The 18,370-nt window shown below is 46.2% G+C and overlaps 1 protein-coding gene across 1 annotated transcript; it reads right to left on the bottom strand.

Annotated features, from left to right (window-relative positions):
* Window positions 1-1,734: 1,734 nt before the first annotated feature.
* Window positions 1,735-18,016, bottom strand: RAB5IF (RAB5 interacting factor). Its single transcript, XM_038370222.2, has 4 exons — window positions 17,750-18,016; window positions 11,252-11,355; window positions 8,414-8,543; window positions 1,735-3,633 (listed from the first exon to the last, which is right to left on the bottom strand). The coding sequence occupies exons 1-4, from the start codon at window positions 17,888-17,890 to the stop codon at window positions 3,592-3,594; spliced, it is 417 nt and encodes a 138-aa protein (XP_038226150.1). The 5' UTR covers window positions 17,891-18,016; the 3' UTR covers window positions 1,735-3,591.
* Between the last annotated feature and the right edge of the window lie 354 nt (window positions 18,017-18,370).

Here is an 18,370-nt window from a genome sequence, read left to right as displayed (position 1 = left end):
TCCTGTCTCCACCACATCTCCTACCTCTTCCTCCAACACCACACAGCTAGAACAGAGCTCCTGATTGCTCCTAAGCCCTCTGCATTGTCAATCCACCAACCTCCTTGCTTGCCAGGCTCATGTTCCAGGGGTTATTTTTAATCCTCTCTGTGCACAGATCCAGGCTGTTAGCAAGATGTTGAGAAGAGGTTTGACAACACATCTCTGCCTCACTCATCCTTAATGAGCAGTCACCTGAGTTATTTACTAGCTAGACTAGGACACGCCTCCTCCTCCTCCATCCAACTGGAACAGCTGAAATCAGCTTCATTGCCTGCTACTCGGACCATGCTGCTCTCCTCCACTGCCTCCTCATCACCTATAACATCCCTGACCTCTAAGACACTGCACAATGCTGCCCAACTTTCATATTGTTTCATTGACCAACACATGCTCTTTTTTCACTACTACTGCCCATCACCGAGCTCCTCCTTTTCCTTCTCCCACTCCGAGATTCATGAACTCTTCCAGGCTGTCCTCTATGCCCAGACTGACCCACCTTGCCCAGTGCCCCAGGCCGCTACACTTTCTCCTTTAAATCTCTCCTGAATGCTCAAGACATACCCCGCTTCCATCTCCCTCCACACCATCCTCTGGGTCACTCAGGGCATTCTTATCCATCTTTCAACTTTTGGGTGGTAAGCTTCTTGGAGAAGGCTTCTCCATCTTTACACCCTGAACTGCACCAAAAATGAGCTTTTAATAATCAAGAGTTGGCAATAGGACCTAGCATGTCTGCCTTCTAGCTCTAACCATTGGAGAACACTGCACCAAGACAGATTGCAGCTACTGTCCCCAAGCATCTCCCCTTCCTGAAAGGAATAACCCTATCAATACATTTCAATCAACTGGGATTTGAACACACGGGACTGTATCTGTCCCAATCACGGTTGTATTTTTGCACATCATGTTTCTGTATCTATTTCACTTTGAAAAGGCAAACCAGAAGACTTCATAAAAATCCCTTCCTATGTTTACTTCACTTTTACCATGAGCATTCACTGGCCAGTTCTTGGGTGTTCCAAAGTCAGTTGCCATGTCATGATAATAGCACTGCTCTACCTCACTGGGGTGTTGTGAGGATACATACACTAGAGAGACTGGAGGTGCTTTGGTACCACAGTGATGGGGGCCAGATGAAGTACTTTAGATCTCACTCAGTCCAACAGCAAGATAAGGAGATGGGTAGAGTCACTCTCTCCAGCTCCTATCTTCTCCACTCAGGATGATAAAAAGGGACAGTTCATGGGTCAACGATAGCTATGCACGAATTTACACTTTGCAAGTTTTACAGCGATGCACGGAGTCGCAAAGAAAATGCACAAACCTGGGGCAAATTTACAGAGAATCCAGTCTGCAGGGCTCCCACAGTGCCTCTGTGCCCAGCTCCCAAGCACCACCAGAGCTTGCCAACCACAGCACAAGAACCGATGTGCTACAGGGATGCAAGGCTTGCAGTGAGGGAAATGGTCAGTTCTCATTTCATTACCAGTGAAGATGAGGTTTTAAATCCCAGCGGCTGCCTTGCCCCTCTGGAGGGTATGTGTCGACCCTGAGACACAGATCCAAGAGACAAATTGTACACCATGGGCTCCAGATCAAGATTAGTGGTCACAAAACAGGGTATTAAAAAAGCCCCATGCTCCCAACATTTTGTAATACTCAGAAGATAGAGGATAGAAGCCACACAACTGGTTAGTCAGGTGACATTATTTAATAGATTGCTTTCAAGTATACACTGGTTTATTTTATTGATGAGTGGGGATAATTAAGGAAACTGATGATGATAGCAAAGAATAACTTAAAACTAGTGGACAGGTCATTTCTCAAAGGAAATTAATGCTTACAGCTGAGGAGGAGAAAAATCATAGCAGGGTTTAAATCTTACACACACAAGAGAGCGGCATGTTTAGGAGTCTGCATGAGATCATTCACTTTTTAAACTGGCAACTCAGACTGCAATAGCAGCAAGACAGCTCCTCTTTTTCCACAGCTCGCGGGGACCTAGTAGTTAACCATCTCTCCCTTCCCAAAGTAGATATCCTCCCTATTAAAGTTTGGGGGGAAATGCATGGGAAACTTTCCTACTTTCAGCACTGAAAACAGTTATTTAGGTGCCTAACTTTATATGCAAACATACGAATTCTGGGCTCTTGAGCTTTCAGTAGAGAGGGACAAGGAAACAATGTAGGATTTCAACAAGAGAATATTAAAAGTAGGTCAAGTTCTCACCATAAGGCAATCTTGGTACAAATCTTCCCCAAGTTTATGTGAACTATAGGTTAGAAAAGCAGGGACGATTCTACAACCAAGCCACATGGTGGCACTGCTTCCTGGAGATAACTGCATAGGCAGCACTGTGCACGTTACTGCTGTCAATACAAGTCGTGAAAAGATGTATAATTAAGCATTTTAGAGACGTAAACAGCCCCCAGCTTACCTCTATGGCAACACTCAGCAGTAGCTCTAAACTGACAGGATAGCTCAGCAATATCTGGTTTAGATGGTGCTTTGCTCAGTATCATGAATAGACCAACACTGAAATCTGGAGGCCATCTGCTCCTGGGAAAAAGCCTCTTTTAAAAAAAGAGTTAATAATTCTGCATCTATGACATTAGCTGCCTCAATTGTACTTATTTTTAGTCTCCTGCTTTTGTCAATGAACAGAATTTGAACCCCATTAACTTATATATACACACACACCATATTAAAAAAATTAAGATTTTAAGCAGTTAAATTCAGACATTTAAAAGTATGCCTCTGGAATTATTTTGTCCATTTAGACTACTGAACTCTGAGGTAGACTCCGGGAACTGAGTTAGTAGCCCTCTGGGCTAGCAGAAACATGATGGAGATCCTAAACATGATGAACACTGTTTACAAGTTAAACATTCCCAAAGGAGATCACTAACTCTCCCCAGCAAAATTATTTAAAAATCCATGTTTTTAGCCAAGAGCATTTGAAAATTCTGGTGATCAAATGATTCTTAATTTAAAAAATATGGTAACAATAGTCATTTTACTCAAATAAATCACATCTTTAATTATCTTCAAAGAAGCCAACGGCAACCATTGAACTCCATGTACTACTTGAATGCTGCAGTGTTCTCCACCGAAAGTAACTTAGTGACTGCTGTTTTAAAACTATGTCTGAAGGACAACAATGGAAGACAAGTCACAATTTAATGACAGATTTCATCCAGAGGGTGAGGTAACTTACACAAATTAAATTAATAGATTCACCCTTTAGCACACAGGAGGTTGTTACAGTTATTGAATAAAGTCATGGAAAAAGTTCAAACGTTGAATAGTCTTGAACTACTTTCAAAAATTGTGATGGCTTTTTAAAAAGTTCCAATAAGCAACACTTGTATAAAATCAAGACGGACTGGCTTCTCTGTTAGGGGAGCTGGGGCTGTTCCAGGCTCCTCGGACCACTGGTACAAAAAGGTGGCTGATTTTCATCTCCCACCAGTCCATTAAAGGCTCTGATTTATTAAAATGTTCTTAGATTTATTGAAGACCGGAATGGGAGGCAAGGGCTACAACCTGTCAGTCATAGTGGATGGCAGTGTAAAAGATTATCCAAACAACCTGAAGAGGGGACAAACAAGGAGAGAAAATGAAGGTTAATCAAGCCTCTGTGGAAAGGTTTCAAACATTTACTGCCCTCCCCCTTATCACAAAAAAGAATGAATTTTTCAATAAGCCCTGCTAGTGCTGTGAGTGGTGCTAGAGGCACAACCACAAATAGAATCCAAGTTGCAACTTCATGGGGCAAGTCATTTTTACCATCAAAAATCCCTTGCTTTGGGGCCACTGGGGACAGCTATAAGGAATGTCACATACCACAGACTAGTGCAGTCTGCCATTTGACTTGTTTGCCCCATACTGAAGTGCCACCAAAGAATTTATGCAGCTTCAAAACAGCTGCAAATGGGATCACAGGTACTTTTTTTTGGGGGGGTGGGGGGAAGAGAGGTGCACAGAAGAAAAATTTTAAAGGTGCAGTATTACTGAGTCATAGCAAAAAGAAAAGGAGTACTTGTGGCACCTTAGAGACTAACAAATTTATTTGAGCATAAGCTTTCGTGAGCTACAGCTCACTTCATCGGATGCATTCGGTGGAAAATACAGTGGGGAGATTTATATACACACAGAACATGAAACAATGGGTTTTATCATACACACTGTAAGGAGAGCGATCACTTAAGATGAGCCATCACCAACAGGGGGGGAGGGGGGAGGAGAAAAATCTTTCATGGTGACAAGCAAGGTGGGCCATATCCAGCAGTTAACAAGAACATCTGAGGAATAGTGGGGGGTGGGGTGGGGGGGAGAAATAACATGGGGAAATAGTTTTACTTTGTGTAATGACTCATCCACTCCCAGTCTCTATTCAAGCCTAAGTTAATTGTATCCAGTTTGCAAATTAATTCCAATTAGGCAGTCTCTCCTTGGAGTCTGTTTTTGAAGGTTTTTTGTTGAAGGATAGCCACTCTCAGGTCTGTAATCGAGTGCCTGGAGAGACTGAAGTGTTCTCCGACTGGTTTTTGAATGTTATAATTCTTGACGTCTGATTTGTGTCCATTCATTCTTTTACGTAGAGACTGTCCAGTTTGACCAATGTACATGGCAGAGGGGCATTGCTGGCACATGATGGCATATATCACATTGGTAGATGCGCAGGTGAATGAGCCTTTGATAGTGTGGCTGATGTGATTAGGCCCTATGATGGTGTCCCCTGAATACATATGTGGACAGAGTTGGCAACGGGCTTTGTTGCAAGGATAGGTTCCTGGGTTAGTGGTTCTGTTGTGTGGTGTATGGCTGCTGGTGAGTATTTGCTTCAGGTTGGGGGGCTGTCTGTAAGCAAGGACTGTCCTGTCTCCCAAGATCTGCGAGAGTCATGGGTCATCCTTCAGGATAGGATGTAGATCCTTGATGATGCGTTGGAGAGGTTTTAGTTAGGGGCTGAAGGTGATGGCTAGTGGCGTTCTGTTATTTTCTTTGTTGGGCCTGTCCTGTAGTAGGCGACTTCTGGGTACTCTTCTGGCTCTGTCCATCTGTTTCTTCACTTCAGCAGGTGGGTATTGTAGTTGTAAGAATGCATGATAGAGATCTTGTAGGTGTTTGTCTCTGTCTGAGGGGTTAGAGCAAATGCGGTTATATCGTAGAGCTTGGCTGTAGACAATGGATTGTGCGGTGTGATCTGGATGAATGCTGGAGGCATGTAGGTAGGCATAACGGTCAGTAGGTTTCCGGCATAGGGTAGTGTTTATGTGACCATCGTTTATTAGCTACTCTACTTGCACTACATTGATGACATCTTCATCATCTGGACCCATGGAAAAGAAGTGCTTGAGGAATTCCACCAGGATTTCAACAATTTCCATCCCACCATCAACCTCGGCCTGGACCAGTCCACACAAGAGAGCCACTTCCTGGACACTACGGCGCTAATAAATTTGTTAGTCTCTAAGGTGCCACAAGTACTCTTTCTTTTTGCAAATACAGACTAACACAGCTGCTACTCTGAAATGAGTCATAGCAGAGACCCTGAAAGATAAGAGCAGTGAATTCAATATAACAAATGCCAATGCTCTTAGACTCATAGATACTAAGGTCAGAAGGGACCATTCTGATCATCTAGTCCGACCTCCTGCACAGTGCAGGCCACAGAATCTCACCCACCCACTCCTATGAAAAACCTCACCCATGTCTGAGCTATTGAAGTCCTTAAATCATGGTTTAAAGACTTCAAGGAGCAGAGAAGCCTCCCTCGAGTCAACTATGCCCCATGCTACAGAGGAAGGCGAAAAACCTCCAGGGCCTCTCCAATCTGCCCTGGAGGAAAATTCCTTCCCGACCCCAAATATGGCGATCAGCTAAACCCTGAGCATATGGGCAAGATTCACCAGCCACATACTACAGAAAATTCTTTCCTGGGTAACTCAGATCCCATCCATCTAATATCCCATCTCAGGGGATTTGGCCTATTTACCCTGAATATTTAAAAATCAATTACTTACCAAAATCCCATTATCCCATCATACCATCTCCTCCATAAACTTATCAAGTAGAATCTTAAAACCAGATAGATCTTTTGCCCCCACTGCTTCCCTTGGAAGGCTATTCCAAAACTTCACTCCTCTGATGGTTAGAAACCTTCGTCTAATTTCAAGTCTAAACTTCCTGGTGGCCAGTTTACACCCATTTGTTCTTGTGTCCACATTGGTGCTGAGCTGAAATAATTCCTCTCCCTCTCCTGTATTTATCCCTCTGATATATTTATAGAGAGCAATCATATCTCCCCTCAACCTTCTTTTAGTTAGGCTAAACAAGCCAAGCTCCTTAAGTCTCCTTTCATAAGACAAGTTTTGCATTCCTCGAATCATCCTAGTAGCCCTTCTCTGTACCTGCTCCAGCTTGAATTCATCCTTTTTAAACATGGGAGACCAGAACTGCACACAGTATTCTAGGTGAGGTCTCACCAGTGCCTTGTATTACGGTACTAAAACCTCCTTATCCCTACTGGAAATGCCTCTCCTGATGCATCCCAAAACCGCATTAGCTTTTTTCACGGCCATATCACATTGGCAGCTCATAGTCATCCTATGATCAACCAATACTCCAAGGTCCTTCTCTTCCGTTACTTCTAATTGATGCGTCCCCAATTTATAACTAAAATTCTTGTTATTAATCCCTAAATGCATAACCTTACACCTCTCACTATTAAATTTCAACCTATTACTATTACTCCAGTTTACAAAGTCATCCAGATCCTCCTGTATAATATCCCGATCCTTCTCCGAATTGGCAATACCTCCCAGCTTTGTATCGTCTGCAAACTTTATTAGCACACTCCCACTTTTTGTGCCAAGGTCAGTAATAAAAAGATTAAATAAGATTGGTCCCAAAACCGATCCCTGAGGAACTCCACTGGTAACCTCCCTCCAACCTGACAATTCGCCTTTCAGTAGGACCCGTTGCGGTCTCCCCTTTAACCAATTCCTTATCCACCTTTTGATGTTCATATTGATCCCCATCTTCTCCAATTTAACTAATAATTCCCCATGTGGCACGGTATCAAATGCCTTACTGAAATCTAGGTAAATTAGATCCACTGCATTTCCTTTATCTAAAAAAATCTGTTACCTTTTCAAAAAAGGAGATCAGGTTGGTTTGGCACGATCTACCTTTTGTAAAACCATGTTGTATTTTGTCCCATTTACCATTGACTTCAATGTCCTTAACTAATTTCTCTAGATTACACCCTGATGGAAATGGGGAGCAGATTTTAAAAATAAAGTTGCACTGCCATCATCATAGAACCATAGGGTTAGAAGGGTCTAGTCAAATCCCCTGCCAAGATGCAGGATTTATTGTGTCTACACCATCCAAAATGGATGGCTACCCAACCTCCTTTGGAAAACCTCTAGTGAGAGGGCTTCCACAACCACCCTAGGCAGTCTGTTCCATTGTCTTACTGTTCTTACAGTTAGGAAATGTTTCTTGAGATTTAGTCTAAATCTGCTGTGGTTTGAACCCATTGCCTCTTGTCCTGTCCTCTGTGGCAAGAACAACTTTTCTTCATCTTTTTTATGGCAGCCTTTCAAGTATTTGAGGACCTCTACCAGTTTCCCCCCTTAATCTCCTTTTCCAAACTAAAGATACCTAGTTCCTACAGCCTTTGCTCATATGGCTGGCATTCCATCCCTTTGATCTTTGCTACTCACCTCTGGATCCTTTCCAATTTCTCTACATTCTTTCTATACACTGGTGACCAAAACTGGACACAGTACTCCATCCAAGGCCTAACCAGCACCCAGTAGAGCAGTATCACCTCCTCCTGTGACTTGCAACCTAAAATTGCATTTGCTTTTTTTTTTTTTTTTTTTTTGCAACAGCATCACATTGCTGACTCATGTTTAGGTTGTGATCCACCACAATCCCCAGATCCTTCTCAGCAGTGCTGCCGCCAAGCCAGTTATGCTTCTGTATTTGTGCATTTGGCTTTTCTTCCTTAAGCGTAACACCTTACATTTGTCTTTGTTGGATTCATTTTGTCTACAGTCCAATTTTGCAATTTATCAAGATCCCTCTGAATTTTAATTCTATCCTCCAAAGTGTTGGCAACCTCCCCTAACTTTGTGTCACCTGTATGCTGGAGAGGGGGAACACTAACAAACAAACTGACCTTACAACTGCTAACGTACAGCTTTTCCCCTTGCTGTGAAGTTTCTGCCCCTTATCCCTCCCTTACCTAGGATTCCATGCTGCGTTCTTACTCACATCTCATCTCATCACTACTACTCCACAGGCAGTAACTGGAACAAATGGAAAGGAAGCAGGGAGGAGGGGAGGGAATTACCAAAAACAGTGCAAACGATGTCATGAATCCTTCTTTCGTTAGCTCCCATGTGCCTCCATACTCCTCCTCGTCTATCTGCTGAAAGCTACTAAAATAAAGGTATAGGACACCAGCGTTGATCAGGCAGAATCTGGGGACAAAGATATTAAGAGCCATCATTTCCAAATTATAGGATAAAACCGTCTAATGATCTAATCAACATTACAGCCAAGAAGTAGGATGTTCTCCTCCTGTCCTCAGCTTGCTAGAGGCTCCAGTTCAAACTCTTCTGCCTTCTGGAAAGAAAGCATACAAGAGCAGATTCTCTCCAGTGCAGGGAATGTTAACTCTACCCACTTTTTCCCCAGCCTGTCAAGTGATGGATCTACAAGTGCATGTACAGTCTGGCTTCATATAGTTGTAGCAGGGAACAAGCTCTTATCCAAGCCTAAGATTACCACCATCACACACTGCCAGTAGAGCACAGATTTTTGGCCCTAGAGGCAGGGATTGGTAGTTAAATGTTCAGGAGACCACCAGCATAAAAGCTAAAACCCAAGGACTTAAATACAGTATCAGTCTCTCGGTCTCAGCACCAGTTAAGTTTAGTAAATTAAACCCAAGTCTAACAGAGCTCATCTCACCCTAAAACACCCCGGGCCCAACATGCTGTTTTCCTGTTACTGTACTTTATTGCCTCCTAGGCTAGTGTGAAGGGGGTCCTTACAACCAGGTGCAGCATGGAGACAGGCATGGACAGGCCAGAGGGGGGATCTGATGTGGCATGGGCAGATCTGTACCCTGGACATTCTGTGCTCCTGGCAAGTGCTAAGGGCACAACAGCTAGGGTGTAACTTCAGGCAACCATCAGCCTGTCCCAGAGATCACATAAGCTCCAGTGCAGAATTAAATCTGGCCTCAAGAGACTCAGGATTGTTACAACCTGGGAAGTGAAAACTTGCCTTCAAACAGTGCATTTCTTACAAGAAAAGTTGCGTGGGATGAAAGGATGAGGGTGGAAAAAGACTGGAGCTCTGTGCCAGATACACTCAGGACTCTTGCCTTCCATGTTGCTCTTAAAAGAGCATGCACAGCATTTGTCAGAGAACCTACAATAATCGTAGTTGCATTAAATGTTTCTGGCACATTAAGGAAGTGTTAAACACAAGCTCCCCAGTGTGGAAGATTCCACTGTTTACCAAATATCAGCTTCAGTTACTTTTATAACCTTCCACACGAACTCATTTACACAAACAGATGGAAGACGCACTAAACTAGTAAGTGAACAGAAGCAAGAACACGGTATATTTCTCATCTGTTATAACTGTAGCTTAGTTTTAACTATTTATAACAGGGACTGAAAAATCAGTTCTCCGGTGGTTAATATAAAGCTTTCCCTGGGGCTTTACCCTTCAATTTCTGCAGAATTTAAGCTTTCAGTAAAACAAAGTGTTTCTAGCCCTAAGAGTTCTGAAGATGATCTTCAAGATGCAAAACAATGTAGCGTTTTCTTCCAGAGTGTGCAAACAGCCTCAATGTCTCTGCTGCTCAGAGCTTTCCCATGCGGTTTCACAATGGTATTAATAAGACTAGTCAGGTTCAGTGCTACTGTTATGAACCATGTGAGCAACAATGCAACTCTCCAGAATTGTATCAATGTCACACTGCTGCTGCTGGGAAAAATATGAGCACCAGCAGAAGCAGGAACTGGAGACCAACCCACCCACGACCTGCCCCCATGGTCAAAACAGTCTGAAAGTATAGAGAACCAGAGACTACCTTCTCTCCCCCTTGCCTTCTTGCAGCAGCTAAGATGTGCTGAGAGAGGGGAGGAGACAGAAAACTTCCCTTCCAGCACCTAAAAGGGTTGTAAAGCTAACTTTTCAAGACATCAGCTAGCCACAGGCAGATAGAAATACGGAGTCCCCCATCAGAACCCATATGAAATCCCAGTACTATCCCTCTTCAACACCTAGAGCACCGCCCCTGGTTCCCCTCCCATCTCCTGTATTTACTCTGTCTAGCAAGCTTGGTCCTTTAACTCATTGGTGGCTGGTAAGCTTTCCAAACCCTGTTATAACATTTTTAATTAATTAGTGTGCTCACTATAACACTGTGATATCTTTGCTAAGAAGGAAACAAGGATCCCATACATCTAGCCAGATTACAGGTTTTACTATATATAATTTTTTTTTTAAAGTTAATTTTGGATGCCCCTTCCCCTTACAATGATATTGAAGGTACACATTTTGGTAAAATAGTATCTTTCATGAGAGGGATGAGAGAACAGCAGAAGACCCCCAAAAATGATGTTTTGCTTGTTACAATTTACATTTTCTATTGTTTTGGAGACACTTTTTTGATTTCAAAAGGAATAAACACCCTTCGTGGGACTGTACAGAACACATTGTACAACAAGATCCTCAACTTCAAAGCTGCAAACAATTATCAGGGTCGTAACCACCCTGCCTTTCCCATACGGATCCCAGTTACATGGGACAGGGGGTCCCAGTATGGGGAAAAAGCATCATGGCATGGAAAATATTCAGAATCACTGCTCTAAAAGACAGAAGTTGGACATTTCTCCAGTAATTCCACGATGTTTTTAAAGCAAAAAAAAAAAAGAACTATTCAGAATGGGGGGTGGAGGGAAAAAGTTACAGGTACCAATTGGCTCATGAGGTCACATGATTTATCCTTTGAACTATGATACAGTATTTAAAGGAAATGTCAGACTTTAATGCATTTCCAGCACCCCATTGCTTTGCTGTTTTTAAATGGCCTAGAGATATTGTGACTGCCACATCTGAAGGAAAAAAAAAAAAAAAAAAAAGTCAGGTAAGAGGAAAGAAACCTTACATTGCTATTCCCACAAATCCCTTCAGTGGAACTACGCCCCAGATGACTCCCAAAATAACTGCAATGATCTGTCGGAACCAGTAGATCACGTCTAAAAACTCATCCTGAGGAGAGAGAAAAAACAGCAAAGTTTGATATCTCACATATAATATCTAGTTTAGATAAAACATTTATAAGAACCCCTCATGCAATTAACTTGGAAAAAAATCAAGGCTCTGAACACAGATTGCTTTTCAAAGAAAAAATATTTTAAGAAATTATAAAGTATCTGAAAGTATTTAATGGCAATAGACAGATCCCACCCCCTCTCCCCCTTTTCTAAGTTCTGGCTTCAATTTACAGTTCTCCCACTGGTGGGACACACAGAAAACAGATATTTAGTCCATTTGTTTTAGAATTAGACACTAAAAAGGTTCATAGCTCCAACTTTTCAGCTATTTATATTCTTTACCACTTTTAAAAGCCTACATCATTCTTGAATTCTTTCCCATCACCCGCAAACAACTGTTGCCAGCAAATCAGCACTCTCAAGCAACCACAAATGACAGAAACAGGTGTGTATGAACCATGGAGATAAAAAAACATCATCAGCAAGTAAAGATTTTGATTTTGAGTCTCCATGGGACTGTTAAAAAAAAAGGGGGGGGGGAAGAAATCAGTTATGAAAAAAGCATTGTTTAAAGTTTAATTCTACTCCAAAGAGACTAAAAATGGCATCTACCGGTATCTAAAACTGCATCCCATGTCTGTGATCAGAGTCATACTTGAATAGCTGAGTGACAGAAACATGTAACTTTTTATTCCTGTTCTCCCTGTAGACTTCATGAAGCTATGAATGCTTGTATCCTATTCTGCCACATGCTTCAAATCAAAATTCAATTCTGCTCTCAAATATACCTTTGCAACTTCACTAAAGACAGGATGCACTACCATAACTTAGTACAGAATTTGGCCTGCAGAATTTTTATTATGGGGTTGTAAAAGTTTGGGTTTCCACACTTCCCAGCATCTCAACTTGTTTGAAGCCAATCAGGTGAAATAATGCATTAACATCCTCTCTCCATGCACTGATATTATACTGAAGTCAATTTTTCCAAAAAGCTCAATATTTCTTATTTGAATGATACAATCTTCATAATCAATTCATCTTCTATCATGTTCAGAGTATTATTATTATTATTATTTTTAAAGAAAGATGCTCAGGTGACTCAACTGTGGCAGCATCCGCAGGAGCTCTAATGATTCCTTTGCCATGTTGGCAGTGGCACCTCAGAGAAGGCCTTTTATGTGCACGATGACTGACAGACTGCACTGAAAACTCAAGCCATTGCCCTGCTGATTGCGTTGTTACAACAAAGCGCTCGGAGTCACAGCTTGTTTATAGCAAGAAATGCAAAAATGTCAATTCTAGCTAAAAAAAAAAAATCACAGCCCACATTCTTCCAAATGTTTTGTTATTTTTTTTAAATTGCTAAAAAAAGTATCTGATTCTAATAGAAAAAATACTGATTTTTAATATAAAATGATACTAAGGCTTATTTTAATAGGAATGGGTAACATGCCTAAATTACACTGTTTTAACAGGTTTTCTGTCATCTCCAAATACAACTTTACAAAAACAGAAAATAACTGCTCTCGGAGTTACGGGGGCAGCCCTGCATTATTTACACTCTGGTCCCATTTGGAAGATCACAGCTCTGACTCTGCAAACACATACGCAGGAACTTAATTTACACGTGCAAGTAGTCCCAATGACTTCAGCGGAACAATTTATGTGCTTAAAGTCAGGTATATGCATCCATTTTGCAGAATCCAGGCCTTAATGTGTTGTTTTAATGAAAGCTGAAAGAAAATCACAACCAATTATTGAGCAGTCATGACATTTATAATTGAAAAAATTTGCAGAGGAGTTAAGCCATGACAGCATGACAGACACTCTGGGCTTGTCTTCACTAGGAGCTAAATTGCCGCTGGCGGCATCAATTTAGCAGATCTAGTGAAGACAAGATCAGTTGATATGAGAACACTCTCCCATCGATTTCTGTATTCCACCTCAACGAGAGGCAGAATCAATGTCGGCGGGAGAGCGTCTCCCTTCGACATAGTGTAGTGTGAACCCTGCTATAAATAGATCTAAGCTGTGTCAATTTGAGTTACTCTACTAACATAACACAAATTGCACAGCTTAGATTGACCGGCAGTGGTAGTGCAGAGCTGCCCTCAGCCTCACCAGTTATGCTATGCTACTCCCCAAATAGCCCAGCTGGATGACCATCATTCTTACAAGAGATAATCAAAGGAAACATCCAAATGTTTATTCCTAGTTTTGTTTTTTGGATTGCGCAGGTAGAAATTTGATTCAAATCTAAAAACAGAGTCAATGAGCTGAATTCTGCTCTTAGGGCTTATCTACACTACCCGCTGGATTGGCGGGCAGCAATTGATCCAGCAGGGATCAATCTAAAATAGACTGCTAAGCACTCTCCTGTCAACTCCGGTACTCCACTAGAATGAGGAGCGCAAGTGGAATCAATGGGAAAGCATCAGCTGTCGACTTACCGCAGTGAAGACACTGTGGTAAGTAGATCTAAGCACATCCACTTCAGCTACACTATTCATGTAGCTGAAGTTGCATATCTTAGATCAACCCCACATGGTAGCGTAGAAAAGCCCTTAGTTATCTTTGTATAAATCCAAAGTCCACTGTAGTCAGTGTAGTTACTCTGGATTTATACTGGTGTAACAGAGCAGACTTTGGTCCTCTATAAATACGCAAATTGTAGAACTCACAATGAACATTTGTAACCAGTTACACTCTAAGGTCTGAACAACAGGAGCAAATAACCCTTTTAAACCAGTAGTCTAAACAAATGATTGACATAAAAGGGGTAACTGCACTGAGAATATGGAGTTGTATTCACTTGGGACACTCACAAGGTGACAGTAAGACTAGCCTGATGTACAGACAGAGCGCGAAGCAAAAGGAAGCTGGAGATCTACTTATATCACCGCCATAGTATCGGAGCACCTCACAGATAATAAGTTCATTCTCACAGCACTCCTGTGAGGTAGGAAGGTATTACTCTCATTTACTACAGAGAGGGAATTAATGCAGAGAAAGATTAAACGACTTGTTTTACATAAAATTACAGGGGAACTGTCTATTTCTGTAGTAGAGGTGGTATATGTGACCAAATGAAACTCACCTAGCTTTAGGTCTGGTCTACAGTTTAAAAATTTGCCAGTACAGCTATGCCAGTCAGGAGTGCAAGTTTTTCACCACTTCAACTGACATAGCTATGTCCTAATGTAGACACAGTCCTACCAGCAAAGGTGGCCTTTTGCCTGTACAGACCACCCTGTTCAGGTAACTAGTTTAAGCTAAACTGACAAAGCAACTTTTGCTAGTACATGCCATCTCTCCACTAGGAGGGTTTGCCAATATACCACTACTGCCAGCAAGCATTTTTAAGCCTAGACAAGTCCACAGCAAGCACTACTGCAAAGGTGGGCAAACTAAGGCCCGTGGGACCATTCTGCCCGGCCCCTGAACTCCCTGCTGGGGAGGCTAGCCCCCGCCCGTCATGCCTCTGGCTTGCCACTCCTGTCAGGCAGTGCAGCGGTGTGGCTGGCTCCAGCATGGTAAGGGGGTGTGGAGTGGGGTTGGATATGGGGCAGGGGGTCCCCTGGGGCAGTCCTCAGGGGGCAGTTGGATGGGGCAGATGTTCTGGGGGGCAGCAGTCAGGGAACAGGGGGAGTTGGATAGGAGGTGGGGTCCCAGGGGGGCAGGGGTGTGGATAGGGGTCATGGCAGTCAGGGGACAGGGAGCAGGGGGGGTTGGGGTCCAAGGGGCAGTTAGGTGGGGGGGGTCCTGGGATGGGGCAGTCAGGGGTCAAGGAGCAGAGGGATTGGATGGGTCGGGGGTTCTGAGGGGGGCAGGAATTGGAAGGGGGTGGATAGGGGGCAGGGGCCAGGCTGTCTGGGGAGGCACAGCCTTCCCTACCCAGCCCTCCATACAGTTGCGCAATCCCGATGTGGCCCTTGGGCCAAAAAGTTTGCCCACCCCTGCACTAGAAGTTTTCTGAAATCCACCCTCTGTTCGTTTAGCACTGCTGTAGCATTATCAGCACCAGTAGGAGGGCCAGTGTAGACTAGCCACTGACTTTTTTTTTTTTTTTTTTTTTTTTTACACACTAACATTGCATGCTTCAGAACTAGTCTAGACCACCATGCAATACTTAACACGTTCCCACATATGCCTCTCGTTGTGAAAAAGACATGGTGGGAGAGGTAATATCTTTTATTGAAAGATTTATTGCAACTTCTGTTGGTGAGAGAGAAACTTTCAAGCCTCACAGAATTCTTCTTCATGTCTGTGTGGCTCAAATGCTTGTCTCTCTTACCAACAGAAGTTGGTTCAATAAAAGATATTACCTCACCCACCCTCTCTCTCTAATATCCTAGGACTGACCTGGCTACAACTACATTTCATTACAATAGACGTGTATGGAGAAATATTCTTTTAACAATTTCCTTCCTTCCCTTTTTATGCATGCAAAACATGAGATTGCTTGTATGTGTGTGATGTTAGGTGCCCTATTCAGTAGGCATCCACTACCTGCTTCTATATCATTCTAAAAGCTCAGCTTCCTCCCAGCTCACACCATTCATCAGACATGGCTCACTGATACAGTCAGGACAGGTCCACACTTAAAATGGTAAAAAGAAAAGGAGTACTTGTGGCACCTTAGAGACTAACAAATTTTTAGTCTCTAAGGTGCCACAAGTACTCCTTTTCTTTTTGCGAATACAGACTAACACGGCTGCTACTCTGAAACTTAAAATGGTGCAGCTGTGCCACTGCAGTGCTTCAGTGAAGATGCTGCTATGCCAATGGCAGAGCTTCGCCTGTCAACATAGTCAATCCACCTCCATGAGAGGTGGTAGCTATGTCAACAAAAGCCCTCCGGTCAACAGCACCGGTTAGGTTGGTGTAACTGCATCATTCATGGGTATGGACTTTTCACACTTCTGAGCAACGTAGTTATACCAATATAAGCTCAAAGCATAGACCCGGCCTAAATGAGCACAAATTAATTCATAGTGTCCTAAAGAGCAGGGTTGGTTGAAAAATGCCTTTAGCTGCTTACATGGGAAGTTTTATAGCTCCAATTATTAAAGAAAAAAGTTACCAAATCAGCACATAGACTGTCTCCAACACAGAGCACTGCAATTTCCCCCCCAAGTCTCTGTGCCTTAGTCTCACCGGGAAGAAATAACTGGTCTGATTTCTGAAAAATACTCAAAATAGGGTTTCTGAGGATGTGCCACAAAAACTACCAGATAAAAACATTAAAAGGGCTTCCCCAGCTCATAGGGCTACAAGCATCCTCAACCCCCCCCAGCGCCCACGGGGGACCCCCAGCGGGCGGCAGCAGCCCCCCCCCGCAACCTCCCCAGCGCCCACGGGGGACCCCCAGCGGGCGGCAGCAGCCCCCCCCCCCCGCAACCTCCCCAGCGCCCACGGGGGACCCCCAGCGGGCGGCAGCAGCCCCCCCCCCCGCAACCTCCCCAGCGCCCACGGGGGACCCCCAGCGGGCGGCAGCAGCCCCCCCCCCCGCAACCTCCCCAGCGCCCACGGGGGACCCCCAGCGGGCGGCAGCAGCCCCCCCCCCGCAACCTCCCCAGCGCCCACGGGGGACCCCCAGCGGGCGGCAGCAGCCCCCCCCCGCAACCTCCCCAGCGCCCACGGGGGACCCCCAGCGGGCAGCAGCAGCCGCCCCCCCCGCAACCCCCCCAGCGCCCACGGGGGACCCCCAGCGGGCGGCAGCAGCCCCCCCCCCGCAACCTCCCCAGCGCCCACGGGGGACCCCCAGCGGGCGGCGGCAGCCCCCCCCCCGCAACCTCCCCAGCGCCCACGGGGGACCCCCAGCGGGCGGCGGCAGCCCCCCCCCCGCAACCTCCCCAGCGCCCACGGGGACCCCCAGCGGGCGGCGGCAGCCCCCCCCCCGCAACCTCCCCAGCGCCCACGGGGGACCCCCAGCGGGCGGCGGCAGCCCCCCCCCCGCAACCTCCCCAGCGCCCACGGGGGACCCCCAGCGGGCGGCGGCAGCCCCCCCCCGCAACCTCCCCAGCGCCCACGGGGGACCCCCAGCGGGCGGCAGCAGCCCCCCCCCCGCAACCTCCCCAGCGCCCACGGGGGACCCCCAGCGGGCGGCGGCAGCCCCCCCCGCGCCCACGGGGGACCCCCAGCGGGCGGCAGCAGCCCCCCCCCCGCAACCTCCCCAGCGCCCACGGGGGACCCCCAGCGGGCGGCGGCAGCCCCCCCCGCGCCCACGGGGGACCCCCAACGGGCGGCGGCAGCCGCCCCCCCCGCAACCCCCCCAGCGCCCACGGGGGACCCCCAGCGGGCGGCGGCAGCCCCCCAACGCTCCCCAGCGCCCGTGGGGAGACGAGCACCACCCCCTGTCTACCCCGCCCCGCCAGGCCGGGCCGCACCTTGTCCTCCCAGGCCGAGTCGCTCCGCAGCGCCTTGCCCCACACCGAGCCGCGCAGCGCGCCGCCGCCGTTGGCCACCAGGTGCTGCGGCGGGTGAGGCGGCGGCGGCGTCGGCTCCTCCTTCCGCCGGGCGCCGCTCATCTTCCCCAGGCCCCACCACAGGCCGCCCCGCCACCCTCGGGCCCCGCGGTCACTGCAAGGCCAGCGGGGCACGTGACGGCCGGCTTTTGGGCTCAGCCAATCACACCAATCCCTGCCCGGGAGGGGAGGGGCGGGGCTGAAGCCGGACCGCCCTGTATCGCACGATGGGGAGGGCCCGTCTCCTTCCCTACGGCAGGAGGGAGGGGTCATTCGGAAAAGCGTTGCTGCTATTCCCTGGAGGGTGGGGCCTGAGAGACCTGGAGAGGGGAGCTGCAGAATGGGGCAGGGCTTTGGGAAAGAGTGGGGGGTGGGCTCTGCCAGAGGGAGGAGGGGAGCTGCAGGGGGACAGGGGGCAGATGTCCCATTGCAGAGTCCACCCTCCCTCCTGAGCTTCCCATGCTCTCTGATCCCCCCTGGGGAGCTGTACTCCATACAGGGGAGCTGCCCCCTCTGGGCTGGGGCGTAGCCACAGGTTAATCC

Source organism: Dermochelys coriacea, chromosome 13, assembly GCF_009764565.3.
Source record: "Dermochelys coriacea isolate rDerCor1 chromosome 13, rDerCor1.pri.v4, whole genome shotgun sequence".
Taxonomy (NCBI): domain Eukaryota; kingdom Metazoa; phylum Chordata; order Testudines; family Dermochelyidae; genus Dermochelys; species Dermochelys coriacea.
Note: the sequence above shows the minus strand (reverse complement) of the source record. Positions and strands in the feature narration are given on the sequence as shown.